General features: G+C 40.3%; 3 protein-coding genes across 8 annotated transcripts; all 3 read right to left on the reverse strand.

Moving 5' to 3' along the window:
- Nucleotides 1-61: 61 nt before the first annotated feature.
- ssx2ipa (synovial sarcoma, X breakpoint 2 interacting protein a) lies at nt 62-7034 on the reverse strand. 4 transcript variants are annotated; one of them, XM_020635236.3, is made up of 14 exons: nt 6912-7034; nt 5615-5771; nt 5275-5444; nt 4875-5084; nt 4229-4339; nt 3976-4111; nt 3791-3866; nt 3532-3712; nt 2604-2757; nt 2247-2383; nt 1972-2145; nt 1747-1861; nt 867-1020; nt 62-611 (listed from the first exon to the last, which is right to left on the reverse strand). In XM_020635236.3, exons 2-14 carry the CDS (start codon nt 5655-5657, stop codon nt 467-469), a joined length of 1806 nt encoding a protein of 601 aa, XP_020490892.1. In that variant the 5' UTR covers nt 5658-5771; nt 6912-7034; the 3' UTR covers nt 62-466. The 4 variants fall into 4 exon arrangements, with proteins under 4 accessions (XP_020490892.1, XP_029133448.1, XP_020490891.1 ...); XM_029277615.2 differs by having other exon boundaries at nt 5615-5697; nt 6755-7014; XM_020635235.3 differs by having other exon boundaries at nt 6755-7014.
- A 592-nt stretch (nt 7035-7626) lies between these two features.
- On the reverse strand, nt 7627-12364 carry mcoln3a (mucolipin TRP cation channel 3a). 2 transcript variants are annotated; one of them, XM_020635153.3, is made up of 13 exons: nt 12236-12364; nt 11490-11725; nt 11241-11408; nt 10983-11136; nt 10648-10729; nt 10474-10570; nt 10275-10374; nt 9780-9892; nt 9056-9205; nt 8828-8929; nt 8606-8728; nt 8265-8471; nt 7627-8136 (listed from the first exon to the last, which is right to left on the reverse strand). In XM_020635153.3, the coding sequence occupies exons 2-13, from the start codon at nt 11709-11711 to the stop codon at nt 8005-8007; spliced, it is 1650 nt and encodes a 549-aa protein (XP_020490809.2). In that variant the 5' UTR covers nt 11712-11725; nt 12236-12364; the 3' UTR covers nt 7627-8004. The 2 variants fall into 2 exon arrangements, with proteins under 2 accessions (XP_020490809.2, XP_065810283.1); XM_065954211.1 differs by lacking the exon at nt 9780-9892 and adding an exon at nt 9948-10063.
- Nucleotides 12123-16301, reverse strand: bcl10 (BCL10 immune signaling adaptor). Of its 2 annotated transcripts, none has more exons than XM_065954212.1 (3): nt 15817-16301; nt 14322-14610; nt 12123-14225 (listed from the first exon to the last, which is right to left on the reverse strand). In XM_065954212.1, the coding sequence occupies exons 1-3, from the start codon at nt 15865-15867 to the stop codon at nt 13813-13815; spliced, it is 753 nt and encodes a 250-aa protein (XP_065810284.1). In that variant the 5' UTR covers nt 15868-16301; the 3' UTR covers nt 12123-13812. The 2 variants fall into 2 exon arrangements, with proteins under 2 accessions (XP_065810284.1, XP_020490810.1); XM_020635154.3 differs by having other exon boundaries at nt 12123-14228; nt 15817-16294.
- Nucleotides 16302-17455: the final 1154 nt, after the last annotated feature.

Consider the following 17455-nt stretch of genomic DNA (forward strand, 5'->3'; position numbering starts at 1 on the left):
AGATCTCAAATAATGACACTAGAGGGCGCCAGATTAAGACCAAATAAAACATTTCATTAAAAAAAAAAAAATAACTTTATTGTGGAGTTACCTTAGCAGAGCATATTATAAATCGAATGTCATTATTTACTTTCATTAAAATTATACTTATAATTTATTCATGTAGAATATGTAAACAAGTTCATCTTAAACTAACATATCACTACTTGGTACATACCCTCCACTGAACAGTTTAAAATCTGAGTTGTCAGTGTTGATTTGTTGGTAAAGAAAATAATGGCAGGGTCATTAAAGTGCTTTCTTGTTTGTTCAGCTTTCGATGAATGATCTGTGCATATCCGTGACAAAGCAACATAAGAGCAATGCTGAAAAAAAAAAATTAAGTGTTCATTTGTAGTGTTGGAATTCCGTCAGGGATAGATGGATAGTCCGTTCACAAGAAGAAGAAAAAAAAGGCACTGGAAGTTCAAGTGAGGCTGTTCTCATCTTCACCCAGAGAGAAGATACTCAAGTCTCCACATCGAACTCTGTTTTTAATCTTGAACCGAGTATCGCCATCGTCAATGGTGCTGGATTCTTGCCAGCTTCCTCGATTTGAATGTCTGGATGAACTGAAATGGAGAAGAAATATTTGTTAAAGACGGTCCGAGTCCAAAAAATACAGAAACAGGGTCTGAACCTAAAAAAAAAAAAAATGTTTTTTGTTTTTAACTAAAGGCAACTCAGATTTGTTTCTTAGATGTTAAAAGACCCCTTAGAGAAATAATACTTCAGAAATGAAATCACATCACTGAGAGGAAGGTGGGAAACACAAATTTCACATTTAGTTAATTACATACAACAGAAATGGATTGTTTGATTAATACCTGCTGTCTGGTATCAGGCGGAGTGTGCGGTACAGTTCAGTTGTGGATGGCACAGTGGCACTTTGTGTTGCTTTAGGTGTGGAGAAGGTCGCATAGGTCGAGGATTTGGCCAGCCGAGCTTTTGCGGAAGACATCCTCACCTCTGGTTCACTTCCTATGTTCAACAGATATTAAAGAAAAGACAACAATAAGTTTGCTGGTATTTACCTGCAGTATAAATAGAAAGCTACCACTATTAGGCCCTGTGTCCACCTAGCGTTTTTTCAGGCAGTAAAGCGCTGACTGTGCGGGATTGTGCACTGAGAATAATAGCCCTGCACCTCCATCCTGTCTCTTTGACAATAGTCTGTTGATAATGGCCGCTGTATGACCGGCACTACTGTCCCGATCAGACATGGAGCAAAGAGGATGTGGGTACAAGATGTGAATATTTTGAAAAGAGCACCGGTGACGTTAACGGCGCCTTTTTGAAAAGTTGAACGGTTTTAAACTCGAAGCACTTCACAGAAAAGGCGGAGCACCCAGAAAAAAAGAAACTGGGCACTGCACTTTGTCTCTGGGTGGCTGACTGCTGCTGCTGCAATTGCTCTCTCCTCATTGAAAACAACTTTAAAAAAGATGCTGGAGCTGAAAAAACCACTAGGTGGACACGGGGCCTTTTTCCTTATCCTTTCTAGATCATAAAGTAGTGTTTGATATTCATCAGTCATTTATGAAACACACCTTTAACTCAGCATGTATCAGTCACTCTTGCTGATTGTAGCATACTCTTTTAGCATACTTGTATTCTTGTAGTTGTTATGGAAAATGTTCCTAATAATAAAAAAGGAAACTAGCCAAATCAAAAAGTTAATTTTGTGATCAAAGTGTAACCACTTACTGATTGATAAGGCACTTTGACCGTCAGACGAGGAACATCTACGGTCTGTGAAAGGAGTCATGTTCAAAAACTGATTCTTGAGCCAAGCAGCACGGTCCTCCTGAAAGGCCTTTTTCTTTGGAGTAAAAAAAAAAAAAAAAAAGGGAGGAAAGATTAAAATACATTTGTCATTTGTTAGACCTTCAACGCCCACATTTAGTGGAAAATAAATGTGTACTTCCATACCTCTCGCCCCAGGCGAATAGCAGCCTCTGTGAAATTCTTCCTCTCCCTTTCAAAGTTCCTCTTTTGTTCTTCAAACAGCCTCCATTCCTCCTTGAGCCGTTCCTTCTCCTCCAAAGTGTAGCAGTCGTTTAGAAGGACTGCTGTCTCCTCATCAAATGATGTGTTGAGCTGTTGCTGCAGTGGCAGAAAAAGACAAACTTTACATTTTAGAATTTTCTAATCATATCAGACGATGTACCAACGTATTCTGCTCATGTAAACAATCGGAAACAGACCTGAAGGAGCTGTTGCTGTGCATGAATGAACTCTTTGCACTGCTGCACTTCACGCCTCATCCGCTCCATCTCGTCCTCGTGGGTCTCTCTTGGTATCACCTCTTGATTGGACTCCACCTGATTCTGGAGCTGTGAGGCTTTGAAAATGAATGCATTTACCAGCTGATCATTTCTTCCCAGGCACACTGCATGTCTGTCAAAGACTAGGACAGGATTTATTTTGAAAGAATACATCTTTCTTTTAAACTCTCCCTGTATCGTGTGTCAAAGAAAACATTTGCTACAGATTAAGACATTTCATTTATAGAACTAGCACAGCAAGGCGTATTTCAGGGTTAGTGACGGTGCTGCACATACCTTGGCTGTCTAACTTCTCCATGTGGTTTCTCAGTTTCCTCCACTGCTGCCGGATACTGTTGGTGAGCTGTTCTCTTGCCTGCTCACATGATTGGTCCAGAGTTTCCCTGCTCGAGTCACCAGTCTTCTCCTCAACATCTGAATCCAACAGAGACTGAAGAAGAAAAAGGAACATTTTCAAAATGCAAACATCAAATCGAGTTTAATGTGACACATGCACCCTCACAGCTTAAGGTTTCAATGTCTGACAGGGGGGCAATGTGTAACAGTGTAATGGTTATATAATGGCAAGGTGGCAGGTGTAACAGAGCCTATATTAATGCTACATGTAACTGGATTCACAGTTTCAATGACGGAGAGGAAAAAAAGTAATGGCAACTAGAGTAAGAGTATGAAGCAGCCTCTTTATACCAGTTTCTGAATGTTAGTCATCACTTCTGTCTATTTGCTTGAAGTGAATGCTCCTGAATACCTGCTGCTTTTACCCATCTGCTCACCCCAACTTCTTGCAGAAATGTTACTAGTAGGCAGGCTGGCAAACAATCTGGATACAGTCTAGGTGATCGTTTGTGTTCACCCGACCAGAAAACGAGGGGAAATTTGATGTTCACAAGTTAAAGTTAATTTCTTAAATGATTTAGGCCCTGTGTCTAGCAAAGCGTTTTTTCCCCCCCGAGCTGACATGGACAATTTCAGTACGACTTATACAAGTAGGATGTGACAGTGTAAGTATTTAGTACAGCGTTTCCATTGACTCAAGAAAAAAAGAACATGCCTTTGGACACAAAGCCTAATATTGATAGTCGATTATTCATCACAAAAAAAAAACACCCTGAATGTCACTTAAAGACCTTTGTCCATTTACCAAAATGCATTTATTGTGCTCGATAATTATAAGAAGAAAAAAAAAAAAAAAGACTATGAATACCTGCTCCTGAGTGTCCTCAGCAGAGGCTCCCCTGGTAGAAGGCTGACATGGACTCAGGATGTGGATCATCTCCTTCTTCATCTGCTGAAGAACCTTCTTGAGCTCAGCGTTCTCCATCATCAAGGACTTCTGAGTGGCCTCGTAGTCGTTGAGTAAGGACTTGTACATTTCACCTTCGTGGCTGCAGAGCGACATTTACAGATCAGCCAGATGATTGCACAGGCTACAAATAACTTCAACAAGGCACAAGAAGGCGTACCTGGCTGTGGCTTTTGCGTTCTTCCAGTGGCTCCTTTTTCCATCCGACCGTCCCAAGCTATTCAGTACATCAATAGCTAGTGAGGAGAAACAAGAGGCCAGAATTTAATGAACTTATTCAGCAATTACCAGTGTAACAGAGAAACAAATATTCCTTCTATGAAGACTGACGACCTGCATGCATACCTAGTTTCTTGTCCTTTCTGTCGACCAGGAGCTGGCCGAGGCGTTCCTTGAGCTTGGCAGCTTCTCGTTCTTTCCGTTTGGCATCGTGACTGTACTGCGAGGCCCGACTGGCTATGATACTCTGGAGCTTCTGAACCTGGACCAGAAGGGTTGAATTATTTGTCGGGAGGATTGGTGCATACTGAACGTAGATGCAAATTTGACTAAAAACAATACATTGGATTACTCATTTGAGAACAAGGTAATATCAGACCTCGTCTTTTTCTGTTTTCAAGCAGCTCTGTAAAGTCTTCATTTTGAGCTGTAGCTGCCTCTCTGTCTCATGTAGACCCGATTTCTCCCTAATAGACAGTTCCAATTGATCCTAGAGGGGGAGGGAAAATGAAACGTATTAAAACTGTGACACGGTAATGTTTTACACAAGCCATAGGTCCAGGGTTAAAGCTTCAAGGTAGGATTCCTGAGCAAATTCTTTTGTGCTTTTTGTAGGTTTAAAAAAAAAAAAAAAAGGCAGACAAGGAATACACTAACATTTTCAGAGTATGTTATTCAAGTGTTTTTAGTTTTTGTTAAGAGGTTGAAAAGTTTGTGAACAATGGTACATCCTAAATCAATCCATATGACAGAGCAAGTCTAGATTGCAGAGAAATGTTCAGCCTTGCAATCACAAGCAACTGTTGAGATAAGAGGACATTTACAGACGGAACTTTGGACTGTAGATCTTTTATGGTTTGACCTTGTTTTTGTGTCTTCGGTAGTCATATTCATTTATTATTGGAAGGAAATGTACTGTTTTAGAGTATGCTTCCTTTCTGCCCTCTAGCGGTCAGCAGACTATTACTGCACCTTCCAGATACAAACACATTATAATCCGAGGATATACAGTGCGTCACACGTGCCTTGAGTCTGGAATTGTTCATCTGCATGTGTTCCAGGGAATTTGATTTCTTCAGCTGTTCGTTCTCGAGCTCCTCTAAAGAGCACATGTTGCGTTTGTGAATCTGGAGCAGCTCATACATGGCATTCAGGGCTGACACTGTGTTCAGGGCGGCTCCCCCTGGTGAGCTGGCCTCAATACATGCCGAGGAGAGGCCCAGTGAGGCGAGCTCCTGTGAAAGAAAGAGGATATTGGATAGTATATTAGTGAATGATTGCTACAGACAATAAATCAATAAATAAAAGATGCTAATAAACCATCAGAATAATGAACATTTAAAGGGGCACATTTGCAAACATTAAGCTTCACATATTTAGCATTGTAATATCATTAACATCAGCTTACCCAGGATATTTCCATACCTGATTGATGTATGAAATGCAGTGAGGAATGTTATCCTCGGTACAAAAGGCACTTATCACATTGTAGGAGCTTCTCAACAGAGAAGGCAAAGAGGAGTACATTGACACGAGATTGTTCTGCCTCGAGGGAGACATTGTCACATGTGATATGCTGGAGATCTCATAGTTTCCTGAAGAAAAAGAAACACAAAGAGGAAAGTCATGGCAAATACTTTCTCATGTGGAGCAGCTTGAAATAGGCTACTGCTCTAAAATGAGAACAAAAAAAAAAAAAATGGGTCAGCTCTAACAGATTCCAAAAAAAGAATAGCTTCATGAGTCTTTAAAATTAGAAATTTACCCATAGATGTTCCTAATGGCACTGTTGTCCACCACTCTCCCATATCACCAACACATCAGGGCAGGATGATGAGAGGTCATGAGCTATCCACAGGGGGGGGGGGGGGTTTAGATTAGCAGTCAGGCAGGGAATCCAAAACTCCCACTGGTACAGAGCCCTGCAATCGAGCATCAAGCGATAAGCAAAACCAGCAAGATATAATCTGGGTCTGCTGATTCTGCTGCTGCTGCTGCTGCTGCTTCACCCACACGGGATTAACTGTAAAATGTGTGCCAGTGGGACTGGGATTGGGGCTTTAAAAAAAAAAGGGCTCTCCTATTGGCCAAATCGCAGAGCAGTAAGATGATCTCAGCCCCAAGCCAAAAGCTTTATCCAGATACATTTAGAGAAAACTCAGAGAGGCTAAATCTGAGAGTGTATTTTAGACTTTGTGCCCTCGGGACAACATTATGATCCAACATGTGTTTGACTGTGGGGAAACAAGCTGAACCAGATATATTCATGTGCCACTCCCCCCCCTCCACTACTTCACAACGTAGAAATGTCCCAACTTGTGTGCAAGAGCTCGTCAAGCACAAAGTGTTGAAGGACAAACATGGCATTTATGTTTTCTAATGAAATAGCACAAGCTTGAGAGCACTCGGGTGGAGAGAGCACATAACTACAAAACCAGTCAACATGAAGTACTGGTCCCAGTAAACTCTCCATTAAGCTCTTATCTAGCAAACCAGAAAACATACACAACTTTTATCGCAAGTTACATATTGGCCAAGACTGACACGAAGCTATTTATTCTTCGGTTTCATTCTGTAGACTTACTATGACGCGTGTAAGGCAGTGTTGTCTTCATGCATATACAGAAATGTTTATTTAGCGTCACATAAATAATCTGCTAAGTAACATTCATAACAAGTTTGAAATAATCGAACAACTTTAGAGTCAAGTAGTTGATTAATAAACTTCACAACTTCACTTACGACACTCAAACAAATTCCACAAACTAAGTCAGACGCGTTTGTTTGAGGAATAAACGCCGAATTTAAATATTTAAACCTTCATTTCACTACGTTACTAAGGCGAAGTTTGGGGACCTTATTTAGCACTGGTTGCTAACCTGTGTGCTAAGTAAAACATACTCACGGGGAGCAACTCAATCCTGTAGTTGTCAAGTTCGGTCGGTTGTTGTTGTTGTCGGTCAATATGAAGCCACGAAGTTGTCAGTAAAACATCAGCAGCTCTAGTCTCGCGCTCAGTTGTCACCTTGTCGGCAGCTCAAAAGAAACAGTGAAATCCTCACCCAGCTTTGAAGTGCAGCAAAGATGTCTCGACAGTCAGCAGGTAGGTAGGCTGGCTCAGGCTGCTGCTGCTGGTGCTGCTGCAGCTGATTGTGTTTTTTTTGAAGCCTTTTCCTCCATCGGCTTAAAACTAAACGTCTTTTTTATTGGAGGCCGCGTTGTTAGGTAACCAGCACGCGAGTCGCACATTGGATGAAAACATGTGCAAGTGGGCGATTATGCAAAAATCCTGTCAGGTGTCAGAAACAGCACCGCAATGGACTCCTGTGGCAGCGAGAGGTATAAGGGTTACCTCTCAGCTCGGTATTTCCCATATCATATGTTATATATACACTCAAAATCTCGCCCACATTTACGGTATTTGGATTATGAATGCCATACTTCTCACTGGTCGCCCACAATATGTTAAAAATAAGTGTCGCCTTTGGAAATACTTTCAAGAAACTGGAGGATCAATGCATAAAAAATATAGCTTATTTGTAGGACCTATGTTGATCTATTGTCTTAGCATATAAGAATAAGTATATAATAAAGATGGATTAATATATAAATATCCACAGTACCAGAGTTGAAACAACAACAACAATAACAACAACAACAACAACAAAAAACACATTACAATGTAACCAAGAATGACGTCCGGGTAAGTAAGAATTTTAAATGAACAAAGTTTGATTTTTAAGTTTACAATGACCCAAGAGCTTGTGAAAAGAAACACACCTGCTCACAGTTTTTTTATTTTTGCTGCAAGGAGAGACTTTAATAATCAAGTTGCCGGCTAATTGAAAACATCACTGAATTTAGGAGTATTTTGAAATTATTTAAAAAAACAGGTAATAACAATTCAAACACTTAAAACATTTAAACTGACTTGTCCACTGAGTGGTCTTTAAATGAGGAGGTTTTGCATTTAACTTCCGGAAGTCTAGTAAAAATAAAAAGTTTAAAGGATTTCTACTAAATTCAAACATTCTCTTCACACATTATCATTAATCATAATATCCTTAGTGCAGACACAGTTGGGGCTCTTCCCAGTCTTTCACACTTGATATGCCAGTCTTGTGGAGAAAGTCACATTTTCCAACTTCATCAAAATCAGCAGCATGGGGAGAGGCAGCAGGAAGCTGGCTCTTCATCAGTCTGGTATCTTCCAGACTCAGGCTGGTCCCTACACTCTGCTATGAAGGCCTGAAGCTGGGACACCGGCACTTTGTCCTGCTGGTGATGCTGGAAAACAACAATTGTTCAGTAGAATGGATATTAAGTGACATGTTAAACAAATACTTTTACCTGAAGAACATCTCTCTACAGCAAGATGATTTCTCAGTGTGTCATTTCAGATGACTGGGACTAACCTTGATGGTCTCGTAAGTGTCTGTAATGAGGGCGATGAAGAGGCTGAGCACCATGTAGATGAAGAGGGAGATGAAGGAGTAGAGGTAAAGTCTGCTGAAAAGCCACACCATGTAGCTCTTATCTCTCATGTTTAGGAAGGTGGCGTACATATCGTCCCCGTTGATGAGAGAGAAGAGGCACTCTGATACCTTATCAAGTGTTCGGAACTGGAAATAAATGTTTCTTATTATGAATTTCGTAATATTTCAATGTTACCAAAATGATATGTCTTGGTTTGTGGAGATTCATTATACATTTTAAGGCTGGCACTTGAAGTAGATTAGAACTTCAGATTTCATACCTTGTCATGGTAAGGCCCAAGGACGATCCAACCACAGAAACAGTACCCGAGGTAGATCATGGCTGCACAACAGCAGAATCGAATCACATTTGGGAATGCTTTCCTGAGGGTCAAGATCAATATCTATAGACAGGGAAGAAAGTTTTTTCAGTTCCTGTGGTTGTGCATTATTGAAAACAGGCTGGCTGGAAACAAAGAAAGCCGTGTCATTTAAATTCTTACGTTATATTTCTTAAAGAATCCGAGGTAACGTATCACACCGACCCAGACGAGCATCGTGGCTGTTCCAAGCAAGATACTGCAGACATCATAGTTTGTCAGGTACTGCAAATGGGAAAGAAATTACAAATAGATACATGGAATACGTTTTTTTTTTTTGTATATCATGCTCTGAAGACAAGGTCCTATCTGTTTACAATTAAAGCAAATGAAGCTCTACACTTAACAAACCTTTGTTTGTATTCCAATTTTGAGCGCAGAGCCGGCAATGGTCAGTGTGTCACTCACAATGATAAGGATGTACCAGCCATTCACAAACTCCATGCGGTCAGACCAACTGACCTTTTTGTTGAAGTAGGCGTGAAAGAATATGTTGAACTCCTGCATGAGAGACACTCAGATATTGTAAAAAGGATTTATTACAAATGATTGCAGAGGGATCGCTCAATTTTCACAAGTAGCTATTACATCAGTTCTCTCATCATTAAAATTATGAGAAGTGTAAGTATGAAATACAGATAACAATTAATTAAGTATTTTAAGCTACTAAGTTAAAAATATATATTTTTTAATTTTTTGTAACATAGATGTTGTTATAATGGTTTTCTATCTTGATTTTCAAGCCATTTTTATATGAATACAATGAAAAGATGTAACTTATAACAGGCTAATACTAGCCCTAAAGTGCTATACGAGTCTAAAATATAATATTGGTCTTGTCGAAACTGTTTCAAATGTGTTAAAACAACAACCTAGGACCAGACCCCATGTGTCTTGTGCGTCTGTTTGTTCTTTATTTGAATATTTCCCACTGACTGAATGACCTCACATAACAGCTTAACCATGAAAGACAGATCATATTCAATAAATTCATCGGTGCTGACACTAGTACGCGTTAAACTAAAAGCATTAATGTTTACAGTATATTCGTCAAACTTCATTCTTGTATACATACAAACTGCAGCTGGATGCCGTTGATGACAGAGCGCATGCAGAGGATGAGAGAGGTGAAACAGGCGAGGATGACCACAGAATCAAAGGACAGGAGAAGGTAATCATTCTTATCAGCTGCAAACCAGAGACACACACTCCAGGTAAGTTGTTAGAATAACAGTTGTATTACTTTTACACAGAGGTGCTGCTCGACAACAGGCAAGGCAGGCAACTGGGGCCCCAGGCCAGTAGGGGGCCCCAGTAGGCGACATAATGGTGGATGGAGGGACTCCCAGTTTATTTTACCTAGGGCCCCAACAGACCTTTGAATCGCCACTGCTTTTACACATTCAATGCATACATTCAATGTCTTTCTCTCAGCTCATACAGGTGGAACAAAAATGTCAGCGTGCCCCCTGCTGGCCCTTGAAGCGATAACCACTATGAGTAGTTTTTATTTGTTCAGGTCATAATGTGTCATCGGTCAGGATTAATGTGAGTTTTGGTTCAAACTTACAAGTCCCTTCCACATTCCAGTTTCTGCATTCATAAATTCTGACATCATTTTTAACATCCACCTTTATCTTTCCGCTGTGGGCTCGGTTATCAAACATGATCTGTATGAAAAGAAAGAATTGAGAAAAACAAAACATTAATTGTTAGTGAGCATTCAGCTGTTGTACAGACTGGGGCTTTTTGCAGATGTTGTCACTAACCACAATATGGAAGTCGTAGCAGTCTGGTAGCTCATGGTGGCGCACAGTCTGCAGGTTGATGGTTTTCAGAGTGAGGTACATGCTCACTGATAGCAGACTGGAAACACACAAGCATGCATTAGCAGGTAGCCCACTTATTGCCTGGTATGAAACCAGTCTTTTCAGTTTAGTCACCTTTTGAAATCTAACGAGAAGTTCACGTGTGATGCCAAACTAGTGTTGTCAAGCAACTGCCGGGGGAAAATGGAAAAACAATCTGTAAGGAGGAAATACAGACAATAAGTTCAAAGGCAGTTAGATCAGTTAGTCATTCGATATATAGCTCATTCCTCTGGCTACAATAACGCAAGCTTCCTCTTTTCATGCTGTCACATGCAAACCCACATTGGTAATGTTTTCCATTCATGCCATGAATCAGCTTCCACAAATACAGCCTGCACAAACTGGCTCTTTTAAAGAATATATTTAAAATAATCAGGGCTCATGTCGAGAAATGTTTGGCTTTTTACCTTTATCAATACGTGGGTCAATGTGAAAGGTCTCATTGCCAGGATCAATGCTGCTGTTTCTGTAAAACTCTTGACACACAGACAGAGGAGTGTACTTTCCATCCGCCCTCTCATATGCAAGGTTACCTACTGTCAGGTTTGGGAGATTCAAGTACTGGGGAAAATAAAAATCATAGAGTTAAACACCTTTTCCATGCTGTAAATGGATTTTTTTTTTTTTTTTTGATGAAATCCCCATGAGACTAAGATTTGAAGTACCCTGTTGATAATGTAGTACATGTGATCATACACATCTGCTTTGGTGTACAGTGCGTAGCTTCCCAGGCGGTGATCCTTGTATCCTTTCAGGAACAGGTGTCTGAATGTCATCAGGTTTTCTTCTTTAAAGGTGACCATCATTTCATTGCTCAGGCCAAAAGAGACTAACTATAGTAGAGAGGGAGTTAAAAAACAGACATCTATACACACTCTGTTATAAAATAGAAACCAGAGACTTGTGTACACTACCTGCACTGTGATGATTACAATTTTTAATATCTGTAACATCAGTTTCCATGGCTTGCGACCCCTGGCTCTGTATTTCTCACAGGGGTTCATGAAGAAGTACTTGAGCCTCCGTCTGAAGTCCTCCACCATCTTGGACTCCTTGGTGTGTGTGCTCCATCGACAGTGACCGTTTCGCCTCCTCTCCTCTGGCCTTGCAGCCAGCAGAGGCTCAGAGTCCTCCATTATACAGAATTCTACTGTTTTTGAAAACAGTTTTTTTCCACCAGTTATTTCTTTATGTTGTTAGAGATTGAATGTATGTCAGAAATGTGTTGAAGTAAGGTAGAGTTCAACCATTCCAGTTATTCTGATGTTTATCTAACTGGTTCTCCTGCATGTGCTCACAGCCATCGTTCTCTCAACTTTTTTTAAATGTATTTATAAGAGCTACAAAGCCCCTTAAAAGATATCAATAAAGTGTTTGCAGCATCATTTAGCCACTGTTAGCTCACTGAGAAGTTAATGTAGCAGACTTGCATGCAGCAGTGACAATATAACTGGCAAGAAATGCTTGTAGCAAATTACTGACATTATGTGTTACCTTTAAATCTTTGCAGGAAAATGGCTACAGAAAAGAATGACAGTTTGATACAATTCAATATCTAAATGTTTAGGTTGGTTTTGGTTCAAGCAAAAATATGACAGACAAAATCAACACACTGTACATAATATTTCAACACAGATTACAATAATAATATATAAATTACCTGTTGTGCACCAGTCAGCCACAGAGTGACGCGTCTGACACCCAGAACTCCTCCTATGTATGAAGAGCAGGCAGTGCAGTCATCAGGCCAGCCTTCACCACGATGACTGTCACTCCTCTGCGTCACTTTCAGCTTTTCCAGTTTTTCCACAACACATATCAGACCTCCCAAGTGACAGAGGCGGCACATACAGTGCACACATTATTAACATCAAACCTGCCATATACATTGGACTTTATGAATCAATATTGTATCTTTAGGAACTATTTCTGGAATTTTTGCAAAATTTCAAACAATGTCAAACAAAATAAAACTACACCGTTCTGTGTCTAAACAACCACACAGGTACCAACAAACACAGAAAACACCATTTTAAGTTCATAATAAACCTTTAGTATGCAATAGACAATCGTACACGACAAGCTGATGCAGTGATAAGTAGAACAGGGTTTTTATGCCGCTCTGCAGTAGGTTTCATGTCTCATTCATGACTGCTGTAGTGATAAAAACATCAAAGCAACTTCTTGTTGGTTTAAAGCTGCAGAGGAATGAAGCAGAAATCATCACTTAGAGCTACGTACATGACTCAGGCACACAGAGGCAGCATCTTAAACACATAAAAAGGCATAAGTAGACATTCCAGTGTAGAAGACTTTATCACAGCACCTGTAACAGTAGCTGCCATGTTTTCCTGACACAGGTCATCAAGAAATCACACCAACTAGAAAAGAATAAGAGTAGATAAGTCAAATCTGTGTACTGTTGATATCAAACCTTGAATACTTGAGACACAAACTTATATGCTTGTACTGCCATGGAATGCATGCCAGATTATGAATTCTTCTTCATATATGAGACTGTTTCTTTTTCAATTTAAACTTTAAAAAAAAGCTCTTGTGAAGCTCATGAACATCTGCTTTTTCATAATTCAATATTTCACATTTGAGAATTGTGGCTTCTTTTGTTCAATAGAAAAATAAAGGTTGATAGAAAATTATAATTGTTGAGATTGACATACATTTGTAAAGCTAATTAAGGTTTTATTTTGACTTCAATTGTAATCTGAGGCTACACATTGGCATCTGACTTTAATAAAATATGTGTCAAACAGCTGATTCTAAGATAGCATCAAATGCTCATTTTCATTCGGGACAAATTGTTTATTTATTTATGGAGAATAGTCTGGTCTATAGGACAGAAAAAATGTACTCTCTCTAACCAACCCCCAAAGTCTCTTAATTTACTACCATAAATGACAAAGAAAAGCAGAAAATCTTCATATGTAAGATACTGGAAAAAGCTATTGTTTGTTTTTTTGTGCTAAAAAATGAGTGAAACAATATATCGTTACAAAGTTAGTTTGCTAATTTAAAATCTATTTTTCTTTTTTATCAAATAATTAAATTAATGGTTTCAACTCCAAGAGTAACAGAACATTACATGTGCAGCAAACTTTTTGCCAACTTAAAGGCACCAAACACAGTAAATAATAGAGCTAATGGTATAGGCTTTAGTTGAGTGGATGGTGCTTGTTTGACTCCGTAACTGGATGTGAACTGTCTCATTGAGATGTGGAATTAAAAGATGCTTGTATGTGACGTTGGAGTGAGCGAGCGTGATCGGAGGGGCTGGAAGTTTGGGTCCCCTCCTGTGCTGGTGCATCCTGGCGCTCCTGCGTCGATGTTGGAGGGGGATTCAACCATAACGTCATCGGGCAGCGGGGGAGCTCCTGGGTCTCCGGGTCTGGGGAGGCTGGAAGAAGTGGAAGAAGCGGAGACAGCAATGGCGACGCTAGCGCAAGATCCGGGAGACAAGTCGCAGCTTCTCTGTAATGATGGCAGGTTGAGTGAGGCTGCCACGCCCGAAGTGGAACAGCTCTGTTCTCCGTCTGGGTGGAAGAGCATGGTGGAGTTGTTTGAAAACGACATGAGGAGGTCACTGGTTTTGCTCGGGCTGCTGAGGCCGCTGTCAGATGAGGAACTGATAGCTCCTGCTGTGGAGTGAAAGGAACGTTGAATTAAAGCATCAGGAGCACATCATAGATTTGAAATAAACAACAGGTTTCACAAACACTCTGCATACTAACCTTTGAGAGACTCAATCTTCTCATTTTTGGCCTTTTGCACCTCATCTGTGATTTTGGCAATGATGAAGTTTTGTGAACGCATCTCCCTTATGGAGTCAGTCAAGGCGTCCAAGCCTCGAGGGTTTTCTGCCAGTATGTCCAACATCATGGCCGTCCTCTTCGTCTGAGTTGTCCTGCAGCTAATTTCCTCTGCATCATCTCGTGTGAGAATCCTGCGGGCGCGCAGGTAGTCGAGGTGGCGTTCGGCTCTGATCTTGTCGCAGAGGTAGTGCCGCAGCCTGGTCAGCACCTTTAAACCCACAGCAGCCGCACAGGACAGGAAAAAAGAGAACAACTGGAGGTGTCAAGGCCCTGAACATGAGGGGACTCATTAACAGTTTCAACTATATGTCTTATTTTTTCCTCTTTGCTGTGATATTCTGTAGGTGGCACTGTTGCCATTTGTCTCAATCCTTGTCATACATTCTGTCTCTCACTCTATCCCTCTTTCTCAGCCCATGTGGTCATGGCAGATGGCTGTTGACCAATGAGCCGGTTCTGCTTGAGGTTTCTGGCTGTTAAGAGGAAGCTTTCCTTGCCACTGTAGGCAACTGCTTGCTCATTGGTGGCTCAATAAGATTTAAGATTTACTTTTATTGATTTCAATTTTTACACTCTGTCATGCACTAATGGAGAGGAGCCAGAGTGACAGTGGGCGCTCCTGAGATGGTGGTGGGGAGGGGATTCGGTGCCTTGCTCAAGGGCACCTCAGCAGTGCTCAGGAGGTGATCTTGCACTTCTCCAGCTACCAGACCAACTTCCATATTTGGTCTGCACCAGGACTTGAACCAGCGACACTCCAATTCCCAACCCAAGTCCCAACAGACTGAGCTACTAATGGGTATTATTACAGAGCACAGCCTGGAGCTGCCCTATGGGTCAGTATAAATGGTCATGGTGTAACTTTTGTTGTAATTTGGTTCCATTAATAAAAACATGATAGCCTGATTAATATCGGGGATGGGAAGGCTAAACATGACCCATAAACTAATAACAAATGATACAAAATCTGAAGCTGGTGGTCTGAAATCACTTGAAACCCTGGACTGGTTCAGATCTCCAGATTTCTGTTTTACTTCTTAGTATTGCTGTTGATAATAAAGGATGACCCTACCCCTTTATACACTATAAAACGTGCAAGCCTGCGTGTTCAAAATGATGTCGTAATGTAATATAATGTAATGTAATGTAATATAATGAAATGAAATGAAATGAAATGGTGTTCAGTCATGCAGAGAGTGCTGATGTGGGAACAGAAGATGGGGTCGGGTATTTCCTACTTGAACAGGCCTTTATTGTCAAACAAACGCAACCTACAAAACATGTTTTAATAGAGAAAAGAAGAGCAGAGCTTTAAGTCTGTCTATGTTTTATTAAAGTCCTACACCTTACCTGGTCAAATAAGGTGTAACTATAGGCCTACGTTGGCAAGTTTACACTGAATGTTTATACTCACGTCTTTTTTTATCTCTGCCATTTCTTCCTCAGTGAGATGAGGAACATCCATCCCTCTCACCCAAAAAGTGAATAATCCAGGTGTTCCGGGTAACAAATGACGGATAAAATAGGTTCTAAGACAGTAATCATAAAACGAAAGACATCAATAACTTAGTTGAACGCGTCAGTCGGTGAAGATAATCGGAATATGTCGTATACCGTCGTTAAAAAGTCAACATATCTACTCTATCCATTCAAGTTTCTGCCTCAGAAAATCCCCGGACTTCCTGATTCTGTCGATGTTTACGTCGACACGAGAACAAGAGAAGAAGAAGAAAAAGAAGAAGAAGTGAACGCACCGTCCTACTCGGACCTGATTTATTTGGTTGGCTAAATAATCTGTTACAAACTGTAAATATTTGAGATTATTATTTTCTTTAGACGACAGACTAAGCAAAGGTTGTCAAACTTTCGCCCCTGTTGAGCTCAACTTTTACTGTTTTCATGAACAATATTTCTTCCACAGGTGTAGTTCTGTTACAAAAACCTTCCACTGGGTGGCGCTGTTGAATGTTTTTACGCAGCACACAGTAGATTGGCACAGTAGACCCAGTGACCTACAGTATAAAAAGAGGCTCTGAGTAGCCCTAAAGTCATTCATTAGACGTATTTCACGCATGTGACTTAGTACTTTTGAATTGAGTAATAGAAGAATAACCCTACATACTTACACAACCCGTATCACACGGGTTTTTCACTTTCATTAAGATTGCCTTCAAAGACTTAATAGCATTTACAGAACAAGCTCATTTGGCACATTAAAAAACTTAGGCCTATTGTTATCAGGGTATTGATATTGGTAGGTTATGCTGTCTCTCAGCATTCAGTAGTTTCTCTCTCTTAAACCTTAGCAGAGATCTTAATCAGTCAGATTGAGTGAAAACACCTGTGTGATATATGCACGGTCTTCAAATAGAAGAAATGGCCTCATTGCAGTCCTGCCCTCAAAATCAGATACTTAAAAGGTAAAGAAAGTTTTTTATCTACATTTTTAGCAACAGTTTCAGTTTTGCCATGAGCATTTGAAATTGTCGCTGATCAAGGGGGATCTGATTTTCTACTTTCTGTAAGGTCCCGTTTGCACCATATTACATTGTCATATCTGAATCTGTAGCCATATATGATTAAGTAAAAAATGACCATGTGTACCTCAAACTTTTATTTGATATAGCCTACTTAGTTGCTTTCAATCAATGGCCGAATGTCACTTCTTCACAGCTATGCTATTTGTCAACTAATACATTGAAACACCCCAAATGTGGTTCTAGAAGTTTAAATCTGTTGTACAATAAGAAGAACTCTTATTGGATAACAGTGGGGAAAGTGTGAACTAAAGGGCCAGGAACAAATTGTCCTCATAATTGTATACTGCAGAGCATGAGAAGAATGAGAATAACACCCCAGTAAACATCAAATAAATAGTGAAGTGGCATAACACATGCAGTGAAAATCTAACTTCCCTGTAATCACGATTTCCCACAACTCATTTGAGCACGGATGCTCCCTGAGGACGTTGTTGTCAAACTTGTTTTGTCATGTTCTGTAATGTAATGTGTACTTTGTAGATGAAAATATTAAGCAGTAGCCTACACTGTGTT

Source organism: Labrus bergylta, chromosome 4 (assembly GCF_963930695.1).
Source record: "Labrus bergylta chromosome 4, fLabBer1.1, whole genome shotgun sequence".
Classification (NCBI taxonomy): domain Eukaryota; kingdom Metazoa; phylum Chordata; class Actinopteri; order Labriformes; family Labridae; genus Labrus; species Labrus bergylta.

What these genes read in the sequence shown, in the direction of transcription:
- ssx2ipa (XM_020635236.3), bottom strand. Translation starts at nt 5,657, where the DNA reads ATGGGAGAGTGGTGGACAACAGTGCCATTAGGAACATCTATGG. An exon ending in GCCATTAGGAACATCTATGG is followed by an intron (nt 5,445 to 5,614) that starts GTAAATTTCTAA and finishes CTTTTTCTTCAG; the next exon opens with GAAACTATGAGATCTCCAGC. An exon ending in CTGAGGACACTCAGGAGCAG is followed by an intron (nt 2,758 to 3,531) that starts GTATTCATAGTC and finishes TTTCTTCTTCAG; the next exon opens with TCTCTGTTGGATTCAGATGT.
- mcoln3a (XM_065954211.1), bottom strand. Translation starts at nt 11,711, where the DNA reads ATGGAGGACTCTGAGCCTCTGCTGGCTGCAAGGCCAGAGGAGAGGAGG. An exon ending in TGTACTACATTATCAACAGG is followed by an intron (nt 11,137 to 11,240) that starts GTACTTCAAATC and finishes TATTTTCCCCAG; the next exon opens with TACTTGAATCTCCCAAACCT. An exon ending in AAATTGGAATACAAACAAAG is followed by an intron (nt 8,930 to 9,055) that starts GTTTGTTAAGTG and finishes TCCCATTTGCAG; the next exon opens with TACCTGACAAACTATGATGT.
- bcl10 (XM_020635154.3), bottom strand. Translation starts at nt 15,867, where the DNA reads ATGGATGTTCCTCATCTCACTGAGGAAGAAATGGCAGAGATAAAAAAA. An exon ending in TGGCAGAGATAAAAAAAGAC is followed by an intron (nt 14,611 to 15,816) that starts GTGAGTATAAAC and finishes GTGGGTTTAAAG; the next exon opens with GTGCTGACCAGGCTGCGGCA. An exon ending in GAAGATTGAGTCTCTCAAAG is followed by an intron (nt 14,229 to 14,321) that starts GTTAGTATGCAG and finishes TTCACTCCACAG; the next exon opens with CAGGAGCTATCAGTTCCTCA.